We start from the raw sequence: 17,119 nt of genomic DNA, 5'->3' as shown, positions 1-17,119 counted from the left end.
CCAGCAGCGGCAGCATGCTGTCATCCCACGCGGGCCCCCAGATCTGCTGAGGGATGACAGCAGGCTGTCGTCCCTCCCCCAGAACACTGGGATTGGAAGGAACCTCAAGGAAAGATCACAGACACTGACCAACTACAGATGTCAATATCAGAGCAATCCTTCCCCCTCCCTCTTCTTAGTTTCTGTTTCTCTGCAAGCCAGCTCCAAAACTCCAAAATTTTATGAAACATCTCCAAAATGTTTCAGATGGTTTCGTTAAGTTAATGTTTCGGAGCCTTCCATTTTGTTTTGGATTTGGTGTTTCAGGCGCCAGAATGGGCCAAATCACCTCTGAAATGAAATGGCTGCTGAAGTTTCGCGCAGCCCTAGCAGATAACCCTTGGTTGTATTTCATAGAATCATAGAAAATTAGGGTTGGAAGGGACCTCAGGAGGTCATCTAGTCCAACCTCCTGCTCAAAGCAGGACCAGCTCCAGCTACATCAGTACAGCCAGGGTTTTGTCAACCTGGGCCTTAAACCCCAGCTGGGCCTTAAATTCCACACCTCTCTAGGTAACTTGTTCCAGTGCTTCACTACCCTCCTAGTAAGAGTTTTTCCTAATATCCAACCTAGATGTTTTGCACTGCCACTTGAGACTATTGCTTCTTGTTCTGTCATCTGTCACCACTGAGCACAGTTTAGCTCCATCATCTTGGGAATCACCCTTCAGATTAATAATTAAAGGCTGCTATCAAATCCCCCCTCAGTCTTCTCATCTGCAGACTACAGAAACCCAGTTCCCTCAGCCTCTCCTCATAAGTCATGTGCCCCACCTTCACCCCTGCCACGTCTTGATGTAAATATTATTTAGATGTTCTTACAAGCGGGAGACTGCCTGTTGTAATTCAGTGCTGGGGTTCTCTTGTCCCCCGTCTTTCTCTAGCTAGGCCTACCAGTCTAAACCCACCAGATAGGGTTTGACTCCAAGACTCTAGCTCTTTAATCTTGGAGCTCGTGGCCCTCCTTCTACTTCCAATATGGAGCCCAGGCTCTCTGGCCCAGAGGCCTGTCTACTGGACATGGGCCAACAGGCCGCAAGTCTATGGCTGCGCAGCAGCCGCGAACTCCCACTGTCCCAGGACACCCTTTCTTTTAACTCGGGCTGCTAGCCAAGTTTCCCCCACTGGGGCCCAGCTTAAAAGTCCTGCAGCCATCTCTGAGCGACTGGCCCTATACACCTGCACACGCTGGTACACTAGGCCCCTTTGACTGTTTATGAAGTGCCCAAGGCGCTAATGAGGTCTCCTCCTTCCCTACAGCCTCATCCACAAACCACTGGTGTCAATCAACAAATAGGCTGGGGATCTCCCTTCTCGAAAGCACAGTGGCAGAAAGAGATCTTGGAGTCATTATCCATTCTAAAATGAACATGGGCTGCCAACGTGAGGACGCGGTCAGCAAGGCTAACCGCACCTGGTCATGTATCCACAGATGCATCATGAGCAGGTCCAAGGAGGTGATTCTCCTCCTCTGTGCGACACTGGTTAGGCCACAGTTGGAGTACTGTGTTCAGTTCTGGGCACCGCACTTCAGGAGGGATGAGGCCAGCATCAAGAGGGTCCAGAGGAGGGCCATTCACATGATCAGGGGCAGCAGGGCAGGCTGTACGAGGAGAGGCTATGGGACCTTAACCTGTTCAGCCTTCACAAGAGAAGGCTGAGAGGGGATCTAACAGCCATCTATAAACTTACCAGGGGGGACCAGAGGAGATTGAGTGAGACCCTGTTCCCCTGAGCACCTCCCAGAGTAACAAGGAATAATGGCTACAAGTTGACTGAGAGTAGGTTCAGGCTAGACATCAGGAGGCACTACTTCACAGTCAGGGCAGCCAGAATCTGCAACCAGCTTCCAAGGAAAGTGGTGCTGGCTCCTACTTTAGGGGTCTTTAAAAGGAGGCTTGATAACTACCTAGTTGGGGTCATATGAGCTTAAACTTATTAGGGGTCATATGACCCCAGTATTCATTCCTGCCCAGGGCAGGGGGTTGGACTTGATGATCTGCTCAGGTCCCCTTAGACCCTACTTCTATGAATCTGTGAACATCACTCTTGTTGCTCTCCCCTCTAACCTTAACCCGGAGACTTTCAACAGGCCTATCTCCAATTTCATACTGGAGCTCTGAGCAATCATACAGCTCTTTTACATACAGGACAATTCCTCTTCCTCTTCTCCCCTGCCTGTCCTTCTTGAATAGTTTGTACCCATCCCTAACAGTGCTCCAGTCATGCGAGCTGTCCAACCAAGTCTCTGTTCTTCCAATCATATCATAGTTTCTTGACTGTGCAAGGACTTCCAGTTTTTTCCTACTTGTTTCCCAGGCTCTGTGCATTTGTGTACAGACCCCTGAGGTGACTAGCCAATTGCTCTACTTTCTCAGGAAGAATGAGGCCTCCCCTGTTGCCCTCTCCTGCTTCTGCTTCCCCACTTACCTCAGGGATTTGTTCTCCATCTCCCAGCAAACATAGTTTAAAGCCCTCCTCACTAGGTTAGTGACCCTGTCTGTGAAGATGCTCCTCCCTCTCTTCATCAGGTGGGTCCCATCTCTTCCTAGCAAGCCATCTTCTTGGAACAGCATCCCATGGTCGAAGATTTCTACTTTGTTCTGATTAATGTCACTGCAGAATCATGCATTAAATGTTTACTAAATTGCATTTAGTGTTTAAGGTTGTGGTAGAATTATTCTAAAAAAGTCTAGGACACCTCTGATAATTCATGATATAAGAACATAAAACATAGGGGTTTTTTTATCCTTTTCCACTATGTGAAGAAATTTGGAGTTGGAAAATAGTCTTGGCTGATTTTGGAGAAGTGATGGTAGGTTGGCAAGCAGAGAATTAATACATTTTGACAGGCAAGCTGTACATTCCAGCAAATCCTCAGCTTTCATAGTATGATCACAGTATAGGAACAGACTTTAGGAAGCCTGCAGGTACTGCTGAAAGGTTTCCTAAAGCACTTGGAAAACGGGACAGTTTCTAGAGTCCTTATTGTCTAAGATTGGTGGATTCTGCATGGGGCTGGGAGCCAAGAACATTTAAATTTCATTTCTGCTTCTGCCAGTGGCTGCACTTAATTTTTATACCTTACAAATATCACTCATCCCTCCCACTACTTCCTGGGGTAAATGAAATGTCTATATCTTTACAAATGGAAAAATTTGAAGCTTCAGTAGGTTAGGGGCCTGTCTGCAGCAGAGAGAAAAATTGTTAGCACTCGTTCAGCCACCTGCAATGCTTGTAAAATGCTTCCTGTTCTTGCCTACATTGGAGAAGCCTCATCACTACCACCATGTGAGGTCAACACAGTGCAGCCACTTCTATTAATATTCATACATGTTGTCCCATTTCTCCTGGTAGTTTTTACATTCAGAAAACTGCAAAAGGAATATGATAATAAATGATATCAGCATAAATACACTTTCTTGCTGGAACTGCCCTTTATTTCTCCAAAATAAATTTATACCACAAACTTATAAAAAAAATAACACTATCTGGTTGCTGGTGTCCTTCCATACTATTTATGGATAGCTATTTATGGCAGGAGAGTGGATTACTGTTTGCTCTGGACAGCATTTACTGACAAGTAAGAAGCCTTTCCTGATGAGTGGAAAGGGACCAATGCTATACACATATGCAGAACGTAAGCTTTTATTTTTCAATAATTAGGTACTTGGTGTTGGTAAGAGACTTAGCTAAATCACTAGCATCCATTTTGTGTTCCAGTTTGTGATTTTCTTTGTCATCGAACCTGTTAAGTAGGGCTGTATTCATTTTTTTTCAAGAGACAAGAATTTCTTTGGGTTATTGATACCTTTTATTGGGCCAACTGTATAGTTAGGATAGAGTAGACAAGCTTTTTAATGCAAGGCATTCTTCATTTTTTTTTTTTGTCTGCTGTTTGGGGTTAAAGGCTGCTGCAGAATTTCTCTAGGGTCTCGGAGACCAACTTATATAAGGATGTCAGGGGTCAACAAAGAATAAATGTTGCTTATAAGGACACTGGGTTAGTTGCCAATTCAATTTGCTAGTATGGAGGCAGCAAGTATTGAGACATTGTAATGATTTTAAAATGGAGTGTTACCTGTATTTAGTTTTATAGAATGACTAATACCCTGTAAGGGTCAGTCAGAAATTTAGGCTGTACGTATGGATATTTTGGCCAAGAATATGCAGTTAAACTATGTGGTGTTGAATTGACCTACTTATATACATAGCTTCAGGAGGAGTAGGAAGAAAGAGAGACTTTTTATGGTTGTTTCTATATATTTACTGGGAAATACTGTGACTCTGCTATTGGTGCTGTACCTGCAGTATCCAGGTAGACCAATACATTTCAGATTTAATGCTTTGGTCCTAAATAATCTCCTCCAGCTGGCACAGAAAAAAAATGATTCTGAATCATCCATACATCGGTAGACAAGGGTCACCCATTTAAAAAAAAGAACCAGATATACAAACACAATTATCTGTTTAACATACGATCTAGCATCCTAAAACTAGTGAATTTATAGAAAACCAAAAAAGAAGAAAAAAGCCCTTTAAGGGGGGAAAACAATCAAAATCAAACTGGAATTTTAGTAGTAGCTGCTAAGATGATTTTTCCCCCTCTTTTTCAGTTTATTTGTGCATTTGAAAGCATGTTACATGTAACTGGCTTCGGTGTTCAGGTACAATCAGTTTCTCTGTTCTTTTTGGAATGATGGAAACTTTTTTTTTTTTTAAAATAGTAAACTGCCGTTACAAAACCACAACAGCAACCAGCAAGTAGGCTCAGAAGTAGGTGTGTGTACTTTAAAATACTGGGAACTCTGGTTTAAGATTGACTAAATTGTTTCTAAAATGTTCATAGAAGCAAAACAGCAGGGATTGTATGTGCCATTGGTGTCTCAAAGATTATCTTTCTCTAGCTGTCAGTCTCTGGCTTGAAAGTGACAGTCTGTGGAGTTACTCCTTATTTGTGTAGTAAATCCTCTTAAAATGTTGGGTAGAAGTGAATTTAAGTTTGAAAATGCACCTCTTCAATACAGTTGGCCAGAATTCAGCCTGCCTATTTAGTATTTGATGTACCGCCCTAGGAATGAACTAGGTTTCAGCTCTGATTCATGGGAGTTTCAAGGAGAATATCACATTTATATAAAATATCTGTGCTAAGTATGAAAAATGAGGCAATTGAGCAGAACCTTCTGACAGTTCTGCTAGCATTCCCTACTACTGGCACTGAACTGCTGCGCCTGATGTCACTGTTTTAGAGGAAAGAGTTTCGCGCAGCATCCTTCATCCCCTTTCTGCTCTAAGTTATTGCAGCACATATGGCTGTCTTCCTCAGCAGGGCTGTGAGCAATGGGTGATAATACAATACATGCTATATGTGCTTCTATACATGTAGATTGAAACCTAGTGTAAAAAATATAAAAATAAAAACAAAACACGTTAAAATTGGCTTTGTAAAGGTATAGTCCTGCTGTTAAGCCTTTACAAAAAACAGCAGGCTTGGCTACTCCCAGGAAATAGAGCTGTACTTAAATGTGTAATTCTTGCCTGTGCTAGATGATCTATTTGCAAAATGGAGTGAGCAGCAGCCTCTTTTAAAAGACTGTATAATATGCTGAATATTCTGAGTTTGGTGGTGCTGCCCCTCCTCAAAGCTAAAACCCTTCTTGTCGCTCTCACAAGCTCTTTCATGGATGCTGTAATCTAGTTTCTATTGGGATGCATTTATTTTTCTATCAAGCCGCTGCTTCCTTCAGAATACTGCCTGCTCACTCCTAGGTGGTGATGGTGGAGGAGGAGGAGGAAACTGCTGAATTTTCAGTCAGTGATGATGGCATTGTGGGCGGGAGCAGCATTTTTTTCCTTCTTCTTTTTCTGCACTTCGACTTTTCTGTCTCTGCACTGCAGATGTCCTCCTGCAAAGAGAGCTGAGCTCCTACAACACGCATCAACCTCCTGCACCTTTCCTCCTTGCAGTGCCTCCCAAACACGGCAGCACTAATCCCTTGTCTGGGAGAGACTTGAACCTCTCCATTCTGGACAAACTAAAGCATTTGAGAGCTGCCAGTAAAGCAAAACTCCATCTGAATTTACGTCATTGGGGGAGCGGAGCAGCACCTGCAGGGGAGAGGCAGCTGCTGGCATAGAGACTGGATGGTTTATCAAAGCCTGGTAGTCACTCATGAGGCAGGACAAGCTGACAGGCTCCCTGAGACGTGGGGGAAGATGTTTAAAGAGGCAAAATACAGGAGGTGGTGTGGGCAACATCCTGAGCAATGTTTTGAAGAAGAGGAGCTGCATTTCCAGGACTGCTCCTCGCCTGCTCTGCACCTTGGAACCAGGTAACGTTGGTCTGGGGCACATGCAGACAGAAGAACATCAGTAGTCTTTTCTCCCTGTTTCCTTCTGATTTCACAGGTCTTATTTTTGTTTGAATGTGGCGCTTTGTGGATGGTGCATGTGGCTGTTTCCTAATGCTTTTAGCCATGCTTAACCCTGACAGGGGAAGTGCAGCCTTTCCCAGAGCCTTAATCACATAATCTGTGTTCAACTAGACTGGGATGTGGGGCTGGGGAGAGGGGCAAAGGCTTCTGTTTTTCTTTATGGACAGGAGCTTCTTGTAAGACGGTGGCAAGATAAAGATGAAATCCCCAGGTAGGAACTGGTATGTTGGGGATTTTGGGGTGGATACTGCTCTGGTGGGCTTCAGCACTCAGTAGGGAAGGGAGCTGGTGTGCCTCAGGCATATATTTCAGTGACGTGCTCCAGACAAATGGCTGCTCCTTGCCAGCATCAGCTCCAGCACTGTGCAGGGCTTTATCTATAAAGAGGCACATCTCTGTGCAATGCAGTAATTGCACTGTGCTGTCAAGCCTGCCAGGGTTTGCATCTATCGTAAAAATCTTGTTTGTGTTGCTTGTGTTTGAATAATGATAGGTGAATGGTCTCTTCCTGTCTTCCTCAGTGTGATAGCAACAGCAGAAGTGTGATGGTAAACATCCCTAAATGCTGTGGTCTAACCACATCAGCAGCAAATTGCAGTGTCCTTTGAGATTGCACTAGCTACAGTGTGTGTGTGTGTGGGGGGGATGGTTCTTGAAGAGTACGTTGTGTCTTGATTCTAATCCATGTGAAAATGTCAGCTTTACTGTATTGATTTTTCATGTAAATGATATGCATCTCTAATAGATGCACTGAAAGCACTTTGCCATCCCAGGATGAAAGGTGCTAGAGAGCAGCATAGTGAGACAATGGAAATGGCTGCATTAACATGTATCTGAGGTTCCTTTGGACCTATTTTTAGGAAAAAATGGGTATGGGTCAAGGCAGTCTTGAGAACAGATCCTAGACTAGAAGGGACATTCCCAGACCCACTGGCCAATGGCAGAGCCTCCTGGTATGGGAACGGTTGCTGTCAGTCAATCCTGAAACCTCCCCTGGGAGGTAGTGTGCCACTTCTGTTACATGATGGGCCTGTGTAAGTATCCTCTTTGTGCCCTGACATCATCAACAATGTGCTCTAGTGGTAAGTTCCTTCTCCTCCCAAGCCCAGCCTAATGCATCCTGCAGGTCACCTTTCTCTTTTTGCACCATCCCCTTTCCCCTCCTCTGCTTTTTGTACCACTTAGTAAGTGAACTTGGAGCTTACTCTCTACCTTTCCCCACCAATTCTGGTAGAAATTGACCTGGGGAAAATCCTTTGTTTCACCCATTGAAACTCCTTTGTCTGTGCTGGTGTATTGTCTAAAGGACTTCTTTTTACAGGGATAGGCATCAATTATAGAGCTGCTTTTTTTCTCTCTCTCTTTTTCCTGGCTGCTGTTTCAGTTTTAGAATGAAATCTTTAAGTAACCACTTAGGGAACCAATAAGAACTGGGACCAGTTTTGGGAAGTGGCCTTTCATCTTGTTTTAAATTCTACGGTGACTTCTAACTGTTGGCTACCCAAACATACTTACTACCAAAATGTTCCTGCTTAAAATGCTGATAATACAAATAATTATTTTATTTTTAGTAAAATATTGTAAATACGAATACTTTATAATTTAATGTATAAACAGCCACTCATGACTAAACATTGATCCTCTGTCTACTGGTCACCCTAGAGTTTTTATTACATTTTAATAGAAGTCCTATAGATCAGTATTAAAACATAAAGCAATGCCAAGAACAACATGGAATATAGAATTTCCAGTTTTATGTGTTTGTGTGTATATCATGTGTCATCCTGGCACTCAAATGCAAAGCCATTTGTATGTTCAATTTACCTAGACTGCATCTGTATTTGAAAACAATTTTGGTAGGTCTCTGGCTATGTTGGAAAGGCGTTTGCTTAGTGTAGCAACATTACATAGTTCTCAGGGATACAATGGTGTAGTTACATGGGGCTTCTAGTTACTTTAAGCAGATTTCTTTACAACAGACTTCACAGCCCATGGTCCTGGCTGTTCTATGAGTAGGGACCTACCAACTTCATGATTTTCATGGAAACCATGAATCTGGTAGGTCCCACAAAAAAAGCATGGGGACTGTGAAAAAGTGGGGAAATGGCCAGCAAGCAGGGAGGGGGAGAGAAAGGGAGCTATGTGCGGGGAGAGAGGGAAGAGGGGAGGAGGTTTTTGCAGCAGGTCCCTGCGCATGCCTCTGGCCAAGGGGCCCCAGAAGTCTGCCCCTCTTCAGAGATTGACAGATGCCCACCTCTGTCTGTCTCTGGGGAGGGGCAGGACTTCCAGGGCCCCTCAACCAGTCAGAGGTGTGTGTGTGTGTGTGTGTGTGTGTGTGTGTGTGTGTGGTGGGGCATTGTGCTCCACTACAGAAAGGGTGCCTGAAGCTGCACCAGGATTGTGAAATCTGGAGGCAGCCTCTGTGAATTTGGTAGGTCCCAATCTATGGGTCCCGTACTGGCTGACCCCAGCAAGAGCCTTCTAATATTCCAGACACTGCCATTCTTCTGACAGACTTTTTGGATGAGCTGCAAGTCCTGACACACATTTCTGCTTGCAGCTCCTACACTTGTCCTGCACCCCAAGACAGGACAGGGCAAAGGAGTGAAAAAGAGGAGTAACCATGAACATCATAGTCCCATATCTAGCAGTAGATTAGCTGTTGATTTGGAGTTTTCATATGTAAGGAAAGAGAAGAGCCATCGGGGACAAAGATTAACTCACCAGAGATGCAAGCAGCCACCCCAGCCCCAAGGCTGCAAAGAGCCATGCAGGGATCCTTCTTTTCCCAGTGCTTCTGCAGGGGAGGTGGAGGAAACATGAGCTCCAATATAAAAAGGGACCCGGAGCAGGCAAGTGAGGGATACCCGGAACCAGAAGTTGCTGACTCAGTCAGAGAGGTGGCAGGGATGACTGAAGGCACAGAGGGAGCAATTAGGAAGGGTTTTCAGAGAGGCAGCTCTGTTGAGGGAGCTGACAGAGAAGAAACCCTGAACAAGACTATAAGGGCAGGAAGAAGTCAAAGTTTGTTTTCTTTTCTCTTTTCTTTGAAGTGGGAGAGGATACCTCCCAGATATAGCAGGATAGTGAGATGCAACTATCTGGACAATAGGCCAGAAAAAACTGGTAAAATACAAGTCAGTTCCTTGTATTGATTCAAGCCTGGTGGAGGATAACCAGGATCAAGACCCAGAGACATAAGAAGTGTCTAGACAGCTCTGAGGCTGACTATACAGACTGTGAATTAAGACCCAGTGGAACAGGTGAGGGTGTAAGGGTTGGTGGAACCCTCACTACACTGAGGCAGATATCAAGACCAACAACATCAAAAGCCACATGTCCAGGCATTTCTTTTCTCCCTTAACAACAAGTCGTGGCAGGAGAGATCATGGGTGTGCAGAATGTTCCATCAAAACGTTGTGGTGGGCTTCAGCCAGCTGGCCGAAGTGATATGACTGTCTTAGTAGAGAAAGCAGAGTGAGAAAGAGAGGAAACCTTCCAGACAAGGTAATAACCACTAGAGACTGACTGAATACAAAAAAAAAATTGAGGTAAGTATCTGGCCCAAAGCAGGTAGGTGGACTTTGGTGAGAGCCCTCCTTTGGACATCATAAGCCAAAGGGAAATGTAGCAGGATACGCAGTAGTGCTGTAGTTAGGATTACTGCTTTTATCATGATCATCTTCGACACTCTCTCACCCAATTCTCATTTAAAAAATTAGGCGACAGTGGTGTTGACGCCTACACAGTCAGATGGTTCACAAACTGGCTGGAGGGCTGCACCCAGAGAGTGGTGGTGGACAGGTCATTTTCAACTTGGAGGGATGTGGGCAGTGGGGTTCGCCAGGGCTCGGTCCTCGGACCCGCACTGTTCAACATCTTCATCGGTGACTTGGACGAGGGGGTGAAAAGCACCTTGTTCAAATTCGCGGATGACACTAAGATGTGGGGAGAAGTGGGCATGCTAGAAGAGAGGGACAGGCTACAACTAGATCTGGACAGGTTACAGAGGTGGGCGGATGAGAATAGGATGGGATTCAATACTGACAAGTGCAAGGTACTGCACCTGGGGAGGAAGAACCAGCAGCATACCTACAGGCTGGGGAACTCCCTTCTCATCAGCACAGAGGCAGAAAACGTTCTTGGAGTCGCATTGGATTTCAAGATGAACATGGGCTGCCAATGTGGGGATGCGGTCAGGAAGGGTAACCGCACCTTGTCTCATGCATCCATAGATACATAGGTCCAAGGAGGTGATCCTCCCCCTCTGTGTGACATTGGTCAGGCCACAGTTGGAGTACTGCATCTAGTTATGAGCGCCACACTTCAGGAGGGATGTGGCCAGCATCGAGAGGGTCCAGAGGAGGGCCACTCACATGATCGGGGCAGCAGGGCAGGCCCTGTGAGGAGAGGCTGTGGCACCTGAACCCGTTTAGCCTCCCCAAGGCTGAGAGGGGATCTGGTGGCCATCTAGAGACTTGTCAAGGGGGACCAGCAGGCAATGGGAGAGTCCCTGTTCCCCCGAGCAGTACCGGGAGTAACAAGGAATAATGGCCATAAGTTGACTGAGAGTAGGTTCAGGCTAGACATCAGGAGGCACTACTTCACAGTCATGGCAGCTAGGAGCTGGAACCAGCTTCCAAGGGAAGTGGTGCACACTCCTACCCTGGGGGGTCTTCAGAAGGAGGCTAGACAATCACCTAGCTGGGGTCATCTGAGTCCAGCATTCTTTTGTGCCCATGGCAGGGGGTCAGACTTGATCTGCTTAAGTCCCTTCTGACCCTACCAACTATGAAACAAAGACCAGGGAGCATATTAATATTCTTTCCTCAATTTTGAAGGTCCTTCTGTACCTTGTAGTTGCTGGACTAATGATGGATTGCACAAAAGATTACGTGAGAGACTACTTTTATTTTCCCCATATGCAGGTGAACATAACCTTGTAGAAAAACAAGCTGTGGAACAAAACTGAGCAGCATTTTTTTAAACCAGTAATCTGACTATAGTTGGTAAAAGAATCTTCAAGAGTATGGTCTTTCCCTGGCCAATAAAGCTGCTCTGTCCTCTTTCTTTACAATGTAACACGTATTTCTGGTCAGACACACCCTAGATGCTAATACTCAGTACGGGTAAGGTGGAGAGGTTTTAGCAGCTGCTGTGAAGAGACTGACAGATCCAGCGGTAATCTGATTGGGAAATTTTGGAGAGGTTACAGACTAGTTCAGTGGTTTTCAACCTCTTTTCATTTGTGGACCCCTTTGGAAATTTCAAATGGAGGTGTGGACCCCTTTGAATTGTAAGTGTGGCTATACACATGCTTTTGATTGATCATCCTATTTCACAGACCCCTTAGATATAGTCTGCAAACCCCCAGAAAGTAGATCCCGAGAATTACAGGCCAATCACCTTGACCTCAATCCCTGGTAAGATTCTCGAGAAAATTATCAAGGAGGTCCTTTGGGATAAGCTGGCTGAGGGCAACATCCTGAGGGTCAGCCAGCGCGGGCTTGTCGTGGGTAGGTCTTGCCTGACCAATTTAATCTTCTATGACCAGGTGGCATATCACCTGGACAAGGGAGAAGAGATTGACGTCATATTATCTAGACTTTAAAAAAGCCTTTGATCTGGTGACCCATGACCTCCTCATGGACAAATTGGCCAACTGTGGCCTTGGCTACACCATAGTCTGATGGCTGAGAAATTGGCTCCAAGGTCAGACCCAGAGAGTAGTGGTTGATGGTAGTGAATCATTATGGAGCTCCATGACCAGTGGTGTCCCCCAAGGCTGTGTCCTTGGACCGGTTCTCTTTAATATCTTTATCAACGATGTGGACATTGGTGTCAGAAGCACACTGGCTAAGTTCGCCAATGACATTAAACTTTGGGGCATAGCGTCCACACCTGAGGACAGGCTAGTGATCCAGGCTGACTTGAATAAATTTAGTAAGTAAGTGTGCAGATAGAAACCTGATAATGTCCAATACCAATAAATGTAAGGTACTCCACCTCAGTTGGGGGGGGGGACTCCACAGCATACTTATAGATTCGACAGTGCTACGTTTGCCAGCACCACTGCTGAAAGAGACTTGGGGGTCATGATTGACCACAAAATGAACATGAGTCACCAATGCAATGTCACAGCTGGTAAAGCAAACAAAACTCTGGCTTGCATTTATAGATGCTTCTCAAGTAAATCTCAGGATGTCATCCTCCCACTGTACTTGGCCTTGGTGAGGCCATAGCTGGAGTACTGCATCCAATTCTGGGCTCTACAATTCAAGAAGAATGTTGAGAAGCTCGAGAGAGTCCAGAGGAGAGCCACACGCATGATCAGAGGGCAAGAGAATAGGCTTTATGAAGAGAGGCTGAGAGCCATGGGACTCTTCAGCTTGGAAAAGCTCAGGCTCAGGGGGGACCTGGTGGCTGCTTATAAGTACGTAAGGGGTGTACATCAGGACCTGGGAGAATGTCTGTTCACCAGAGCACCCCAAGGAAAAACAAGGACCAATGGTCATAAACTCCTCCAAGACCATTTTAGGCTGGACATAAGAAAAAAGTTCTTTACTGTCTGAGCCCCTAAGACCTGGAATAGACTCCCTCCAGCAGTGGTACAGGCACCTACTCTAGATTCATTCAAGAAACGCTTGGATGCTTATCTTGCTGGGATCCTTTGACCCCAGCTGACTTCCTGCCCTTGGGGCAGGGGGCTGGACTTGATGATCTTCAAGGTCCCTTCCAGTCCTAATGTCTATGAAATCTATGAAGTCATATCTTTCTGTATTCAAAGGATGATTCTATGCCTATTGACTTTAGATTTTCATTAATTCTCTGCCATTATTTGGAAGCATTTGGCTGACATCTGGGAGCCATTTGATCCCATTCATTCAGATAGGCTTAGTGATCTCTGCTGTCATGTCTGGGCTCCCTAGTCAAGTCTGGGCTCCCAGCAATTGGGTGGATGAGAGTCTGCCTGAAGCTGAGACTATATTATACCAGGAATGCTTGTTGGCATTCTTAGCTGGGCTTGTGGGTTTTCCTAAGTTACAGGATTACAGAAGCCTTGGCTTTAAGTGGGTCTTCAAGCCTTGTAAAAATACTTTTACTGTTTGAGTATTGAGCTGGGAGGAACAACTGTAAAACTGTTGTTTCACCTTGTCTTTGACTGCTACTAGGACATGTTATATTAAAATGTTATATTATATTACTACAGCAAAAGTTGTAGCACTTTGTTATGATATATCATGAACTAATCACCATGATTTACATGGCCATAATTTAGGATACATATTTCTATTTTTCTTCCACATAGAGTATTCAGGGAGGAAATCTGCTTCTGCTATGCTTTTGAACAGAACAAACAAAAGCATCCCAATGCTACTCTTACAGATAGATTAAAAAAACCACCTTGAAAATAACCTAACTTTCCCCTTAAAAATGTATCTAGAAAAAGCTAATTCAGCCTAGACCCTTGTATGCTACATTACTCCCTGAATCATGTTCTCAGTTTCTCATCAGGAGTTTAATATAGAAATAATGACAAACCTTTAACTGCTTAATAGCAGCAAATGCCACTGCAGTTCTTCCCAATGCACGCACAGTCAGATCTTGAGGAGCGTTGTGCCTTTCTGAATAATTGATTTACATGGGATTTTTTTTGCACTTGTTATCTTGCAGGACTAGCTTCTTTATGTAGATAGAGAAAAGGTTATGTCCAAAATATAGGAAGGCTAGGTGCCATATACAAAGTATAAGTACAAACATGTGACTTTAAATGTTGCAGGGAAAATATTAAGAATGGCTTCATTCTTTTGTGTGCATTGCTCTAGTGTCTTGGTAGTGCAAGAGAATGTGAAGAATAGAATATTGCATTATTCAGCACCTTGGGTTTGGACAGCAACACTCAAAATGACTGAGGAATAACTTAACTTAATGTGTGACAAATCAAATTAGAAGTATTATTATTATTTAATGTTTTGTTGCAGTAGAACCCAAATGCCACAATTATGATGTGTTCAGGTCAAGCCTGGGATTCTAACACTTCATTCATTGTGTTTATAAATCTGCCAGCTATATAAAAAAACATTAATATTTATTAGACTTTATTTGGCTATAAAAGTCATTAATACTACATTTAAATGTGAGTATTAGGCAAACTTTAAAAAGTCTAGTTCAATTATGTCTTATTTAACATGAGAAATATTAGTTTTGTTAATGTGCCAGTGTTAAAGTGAATAACCATTTTTTTTTTTTTTACATTGGTAAGCTCAAATATATAGAAAGAAAAATCAGATATGTATTTCCTGCTGTAATGGAGAGTCCATTGAGGAAGGGAGAGGAGTTTGAGAACTCTACAAAATGAGCACTCCAGTGAATAGTATTCTTCTAGGTTTTACAGTATGTGGAGTGTTTCTGCACTTTTAGCAAAACAGTTGTGTTGAACTGCAGCAGCACATTGGACACACTGCATGAAAACATCACTGATATGTTTTGACATGCACCTTCAATACTGAAAACAGTGTTCATAGAAATGGGTTGAAATATAGTCATCCGGGAGCACATAGTTCAGCTGGAAATTCTATATTTTCTGTGCTTGACTTAATTTTTCCTTTCCCAAATAATAATCATGGTTTGGTTTTGTCTTCCCCTCCCCTCCTTTTTGTTTTCTTTTGTTTCTAGGGGTTGATACAAAGTTGAAATTTACTCTTGAACCATCTTTAGGTCAAAATGGTTTTCAGCAGGTAATTCTATTTATTTTCTCTTGTTTTTAAATGACTGACTACTTTTTCTCCAGTGTACTCATTACAAAGCATTGCTTTGTTCTGTCTCTGTGTGTGGGAATACCAGTTGCTACTACATAAAGGTTTGCTCTCACTAATATTTGGAAATTATAATGCAATTTTTGTTTGATCTGACTACTCATAATTCTTTTTGTGGTAAAAAAAATTAAATTGGTTATTATATTGGTAAATAATTAATAGATTATATTTTGCCTTTAGAGAAAGCTTCCATGTTAAGTCTAATAGTTTGCATCCATCCATCTTAAAGCTAAGCATTTCATTTCTAAATTGTGGGAAATGAAATTAATGCATCTTACCTGTGATATTGAATATTTATCCATGCTACTGAATTAGGCTAATCCCATATTTTTCTCTTACTGGATGTTGTATTGTTAGTGGCATGATGCTCTCAAATCAGTGGCCAGGCTACCAACAGGGATACCAAAGGAATGGAGGAGAAAGGTAGGTAGATCTTCACACTTTACAAGGTACATTATATTGGCCTCTTCATAAGGCTTAGAAACATGCACATCAATATTGCCACTGTCTTTGAAGGTAAACTTGGTAGTTTTAGGATTTATATGCACTGGGGATTTTTTCTGGTGCACAGCCATCTCCATGACCAGCCACTGGTGTAGTTGCATTGTTTCAAAGAGAAGCAAAGCTAGGTTTTGCACCAGTGGAGTTACTTCTGCCTGTACCCCAAGTAATATGTACCACTGCAAATCTCAGCTCTTTACTCTTTCAGTGCCATGGGGTCATGGCACATGGTAAGTGGGGTTTGAAGCTCCCCAGAAATTCTGTTGTAACAATTTAACCTGGACCAGAAGTTTGGGTCACAGGTCAACTTGAAGTGGGGTTATAAATCCAGTAGTGGGGTCACACTGGGAAAAGATTAGGAGGTTTTTGTTTACAACAATGGGTTCCACAGGTAAAGATGTGCCATTAGACAGTGCTTGGCACTGGGGGTAAATCTCCATACAATAGACTAGCCTTCAAATTTTATAAAACTGAAGTTGGTAACTGTTGTGGAGGCATAATGCTGGCAAGAATAGTCACACAAATATTTGATTAGGGAAAGGCAGATGGCTGACAGTAGTAGAGCTGAGCATCAAGAGTAATATGCAGAGGTGGAGGCTGTCATTAATGTGAAACTGCAGTGAGTTAGTGCTGTAAAAAAGTGCTCACTGTGAGTTGCATTGAGATCACTGAGTTAACTTTAAACTGAGTTAATTTTACTGCTTGATTAACAATATCTGAAGCCATTTAGCTTCATAGGTTGAAAGTTTGTCTGTGAGGGATTTGAGTTTGTCCCTTCAAATCAAAGGCGAGGGAAGTAAAGAATCATAAGGGCATAATCTTTTCACCTGGAGAAGCTATGGAATCTTCATCTCTGGAAATTTTCAAGAGCAACTTAGATAGATACTTGGATTGGGATGCTTTAGTCAGAGATGATTCTGCCTTGAGCAGGGGGCTGGACTTAGATGACCTTATGAGGTCCCTTCCAGCCCTAGTTTCCTATGATACTATGAACAGATCCTGTTCACTGATGTTCTGTGGGGGCTTGAATGAGACAAGCTACATAACCATTCTTCCTCTCCCTCATCACAACTGTAACTGTATGTGGTAGTGGGGGTCTAGTGTTGTTGTAGCTGTGATGGTCCAGGGAATGTACAAGAGGCAAGGATTTTGTTATATCTTTTATTAACCAACTATGTCATTGGGAGAGATTTTGGGCATCAAGTGCCTGAGAAAAGGCACCTGATGCCCAAAAGCTTATTCAATAGCTCTCCCACCTATACAGTTGGATCAATAAAAGATACCAGAAAAAATACATGCCTCTATAATGTTGCTTATACTTTCACTGTT

General features: G+C 43.5%; 1 protein-coding gene across 4 annotated transcripts in view; it reads left to right on the top strand.

Annotated features, from left to right (window-relative positions):
* Window positions 1-17,119, top strand: part of TBC1D30 (TBC1 domain family member 30) — a 98,622-nt gene that overhangs the window by 44,781 nt on the left and 36,722 nt on the right. For 2 of the 4 annotated variants that reach the window (XM_025202820.1, XM_025202818.1), the window contains exons 1-3: window positions 6,212-6,371; window positions 15,150-15,211; window positions 15,647-15,712. In XM_025202820.1, the coding sequence (XP_025058605.1) occupies window positions 6,212-6,371; window positions 15,150-15,211; window positions 15,647-15,712 (288 nt within the window). Of the gene's footprint in view, window positions 1-6,211; window positions 6,372-15,149; window positions 15,212-15,646; window positions 15,713-17,119 lie in introns of those variants that run through there. The other 2 variants (XM_025202821.1, XM_025202819.1) reach the window with 1 other exon arrangement.

This window comes from Alligator sinensis, unplaced genomic scaffold (assembly GCF_000455745.1).
Source record: "Alligator sinensis unplaced genomic scaffold, ASM45574v1 scaffold65_1, whole genome shotgun sequence".
NCBI lineage: Eukaryota > Metazoa > Chordata > Crocodylia > Alligatoridae > Alligator > Alligator sinensis.
This window is presented reverse-complemented; position numbering and strand designations above follow the sequence as displayed.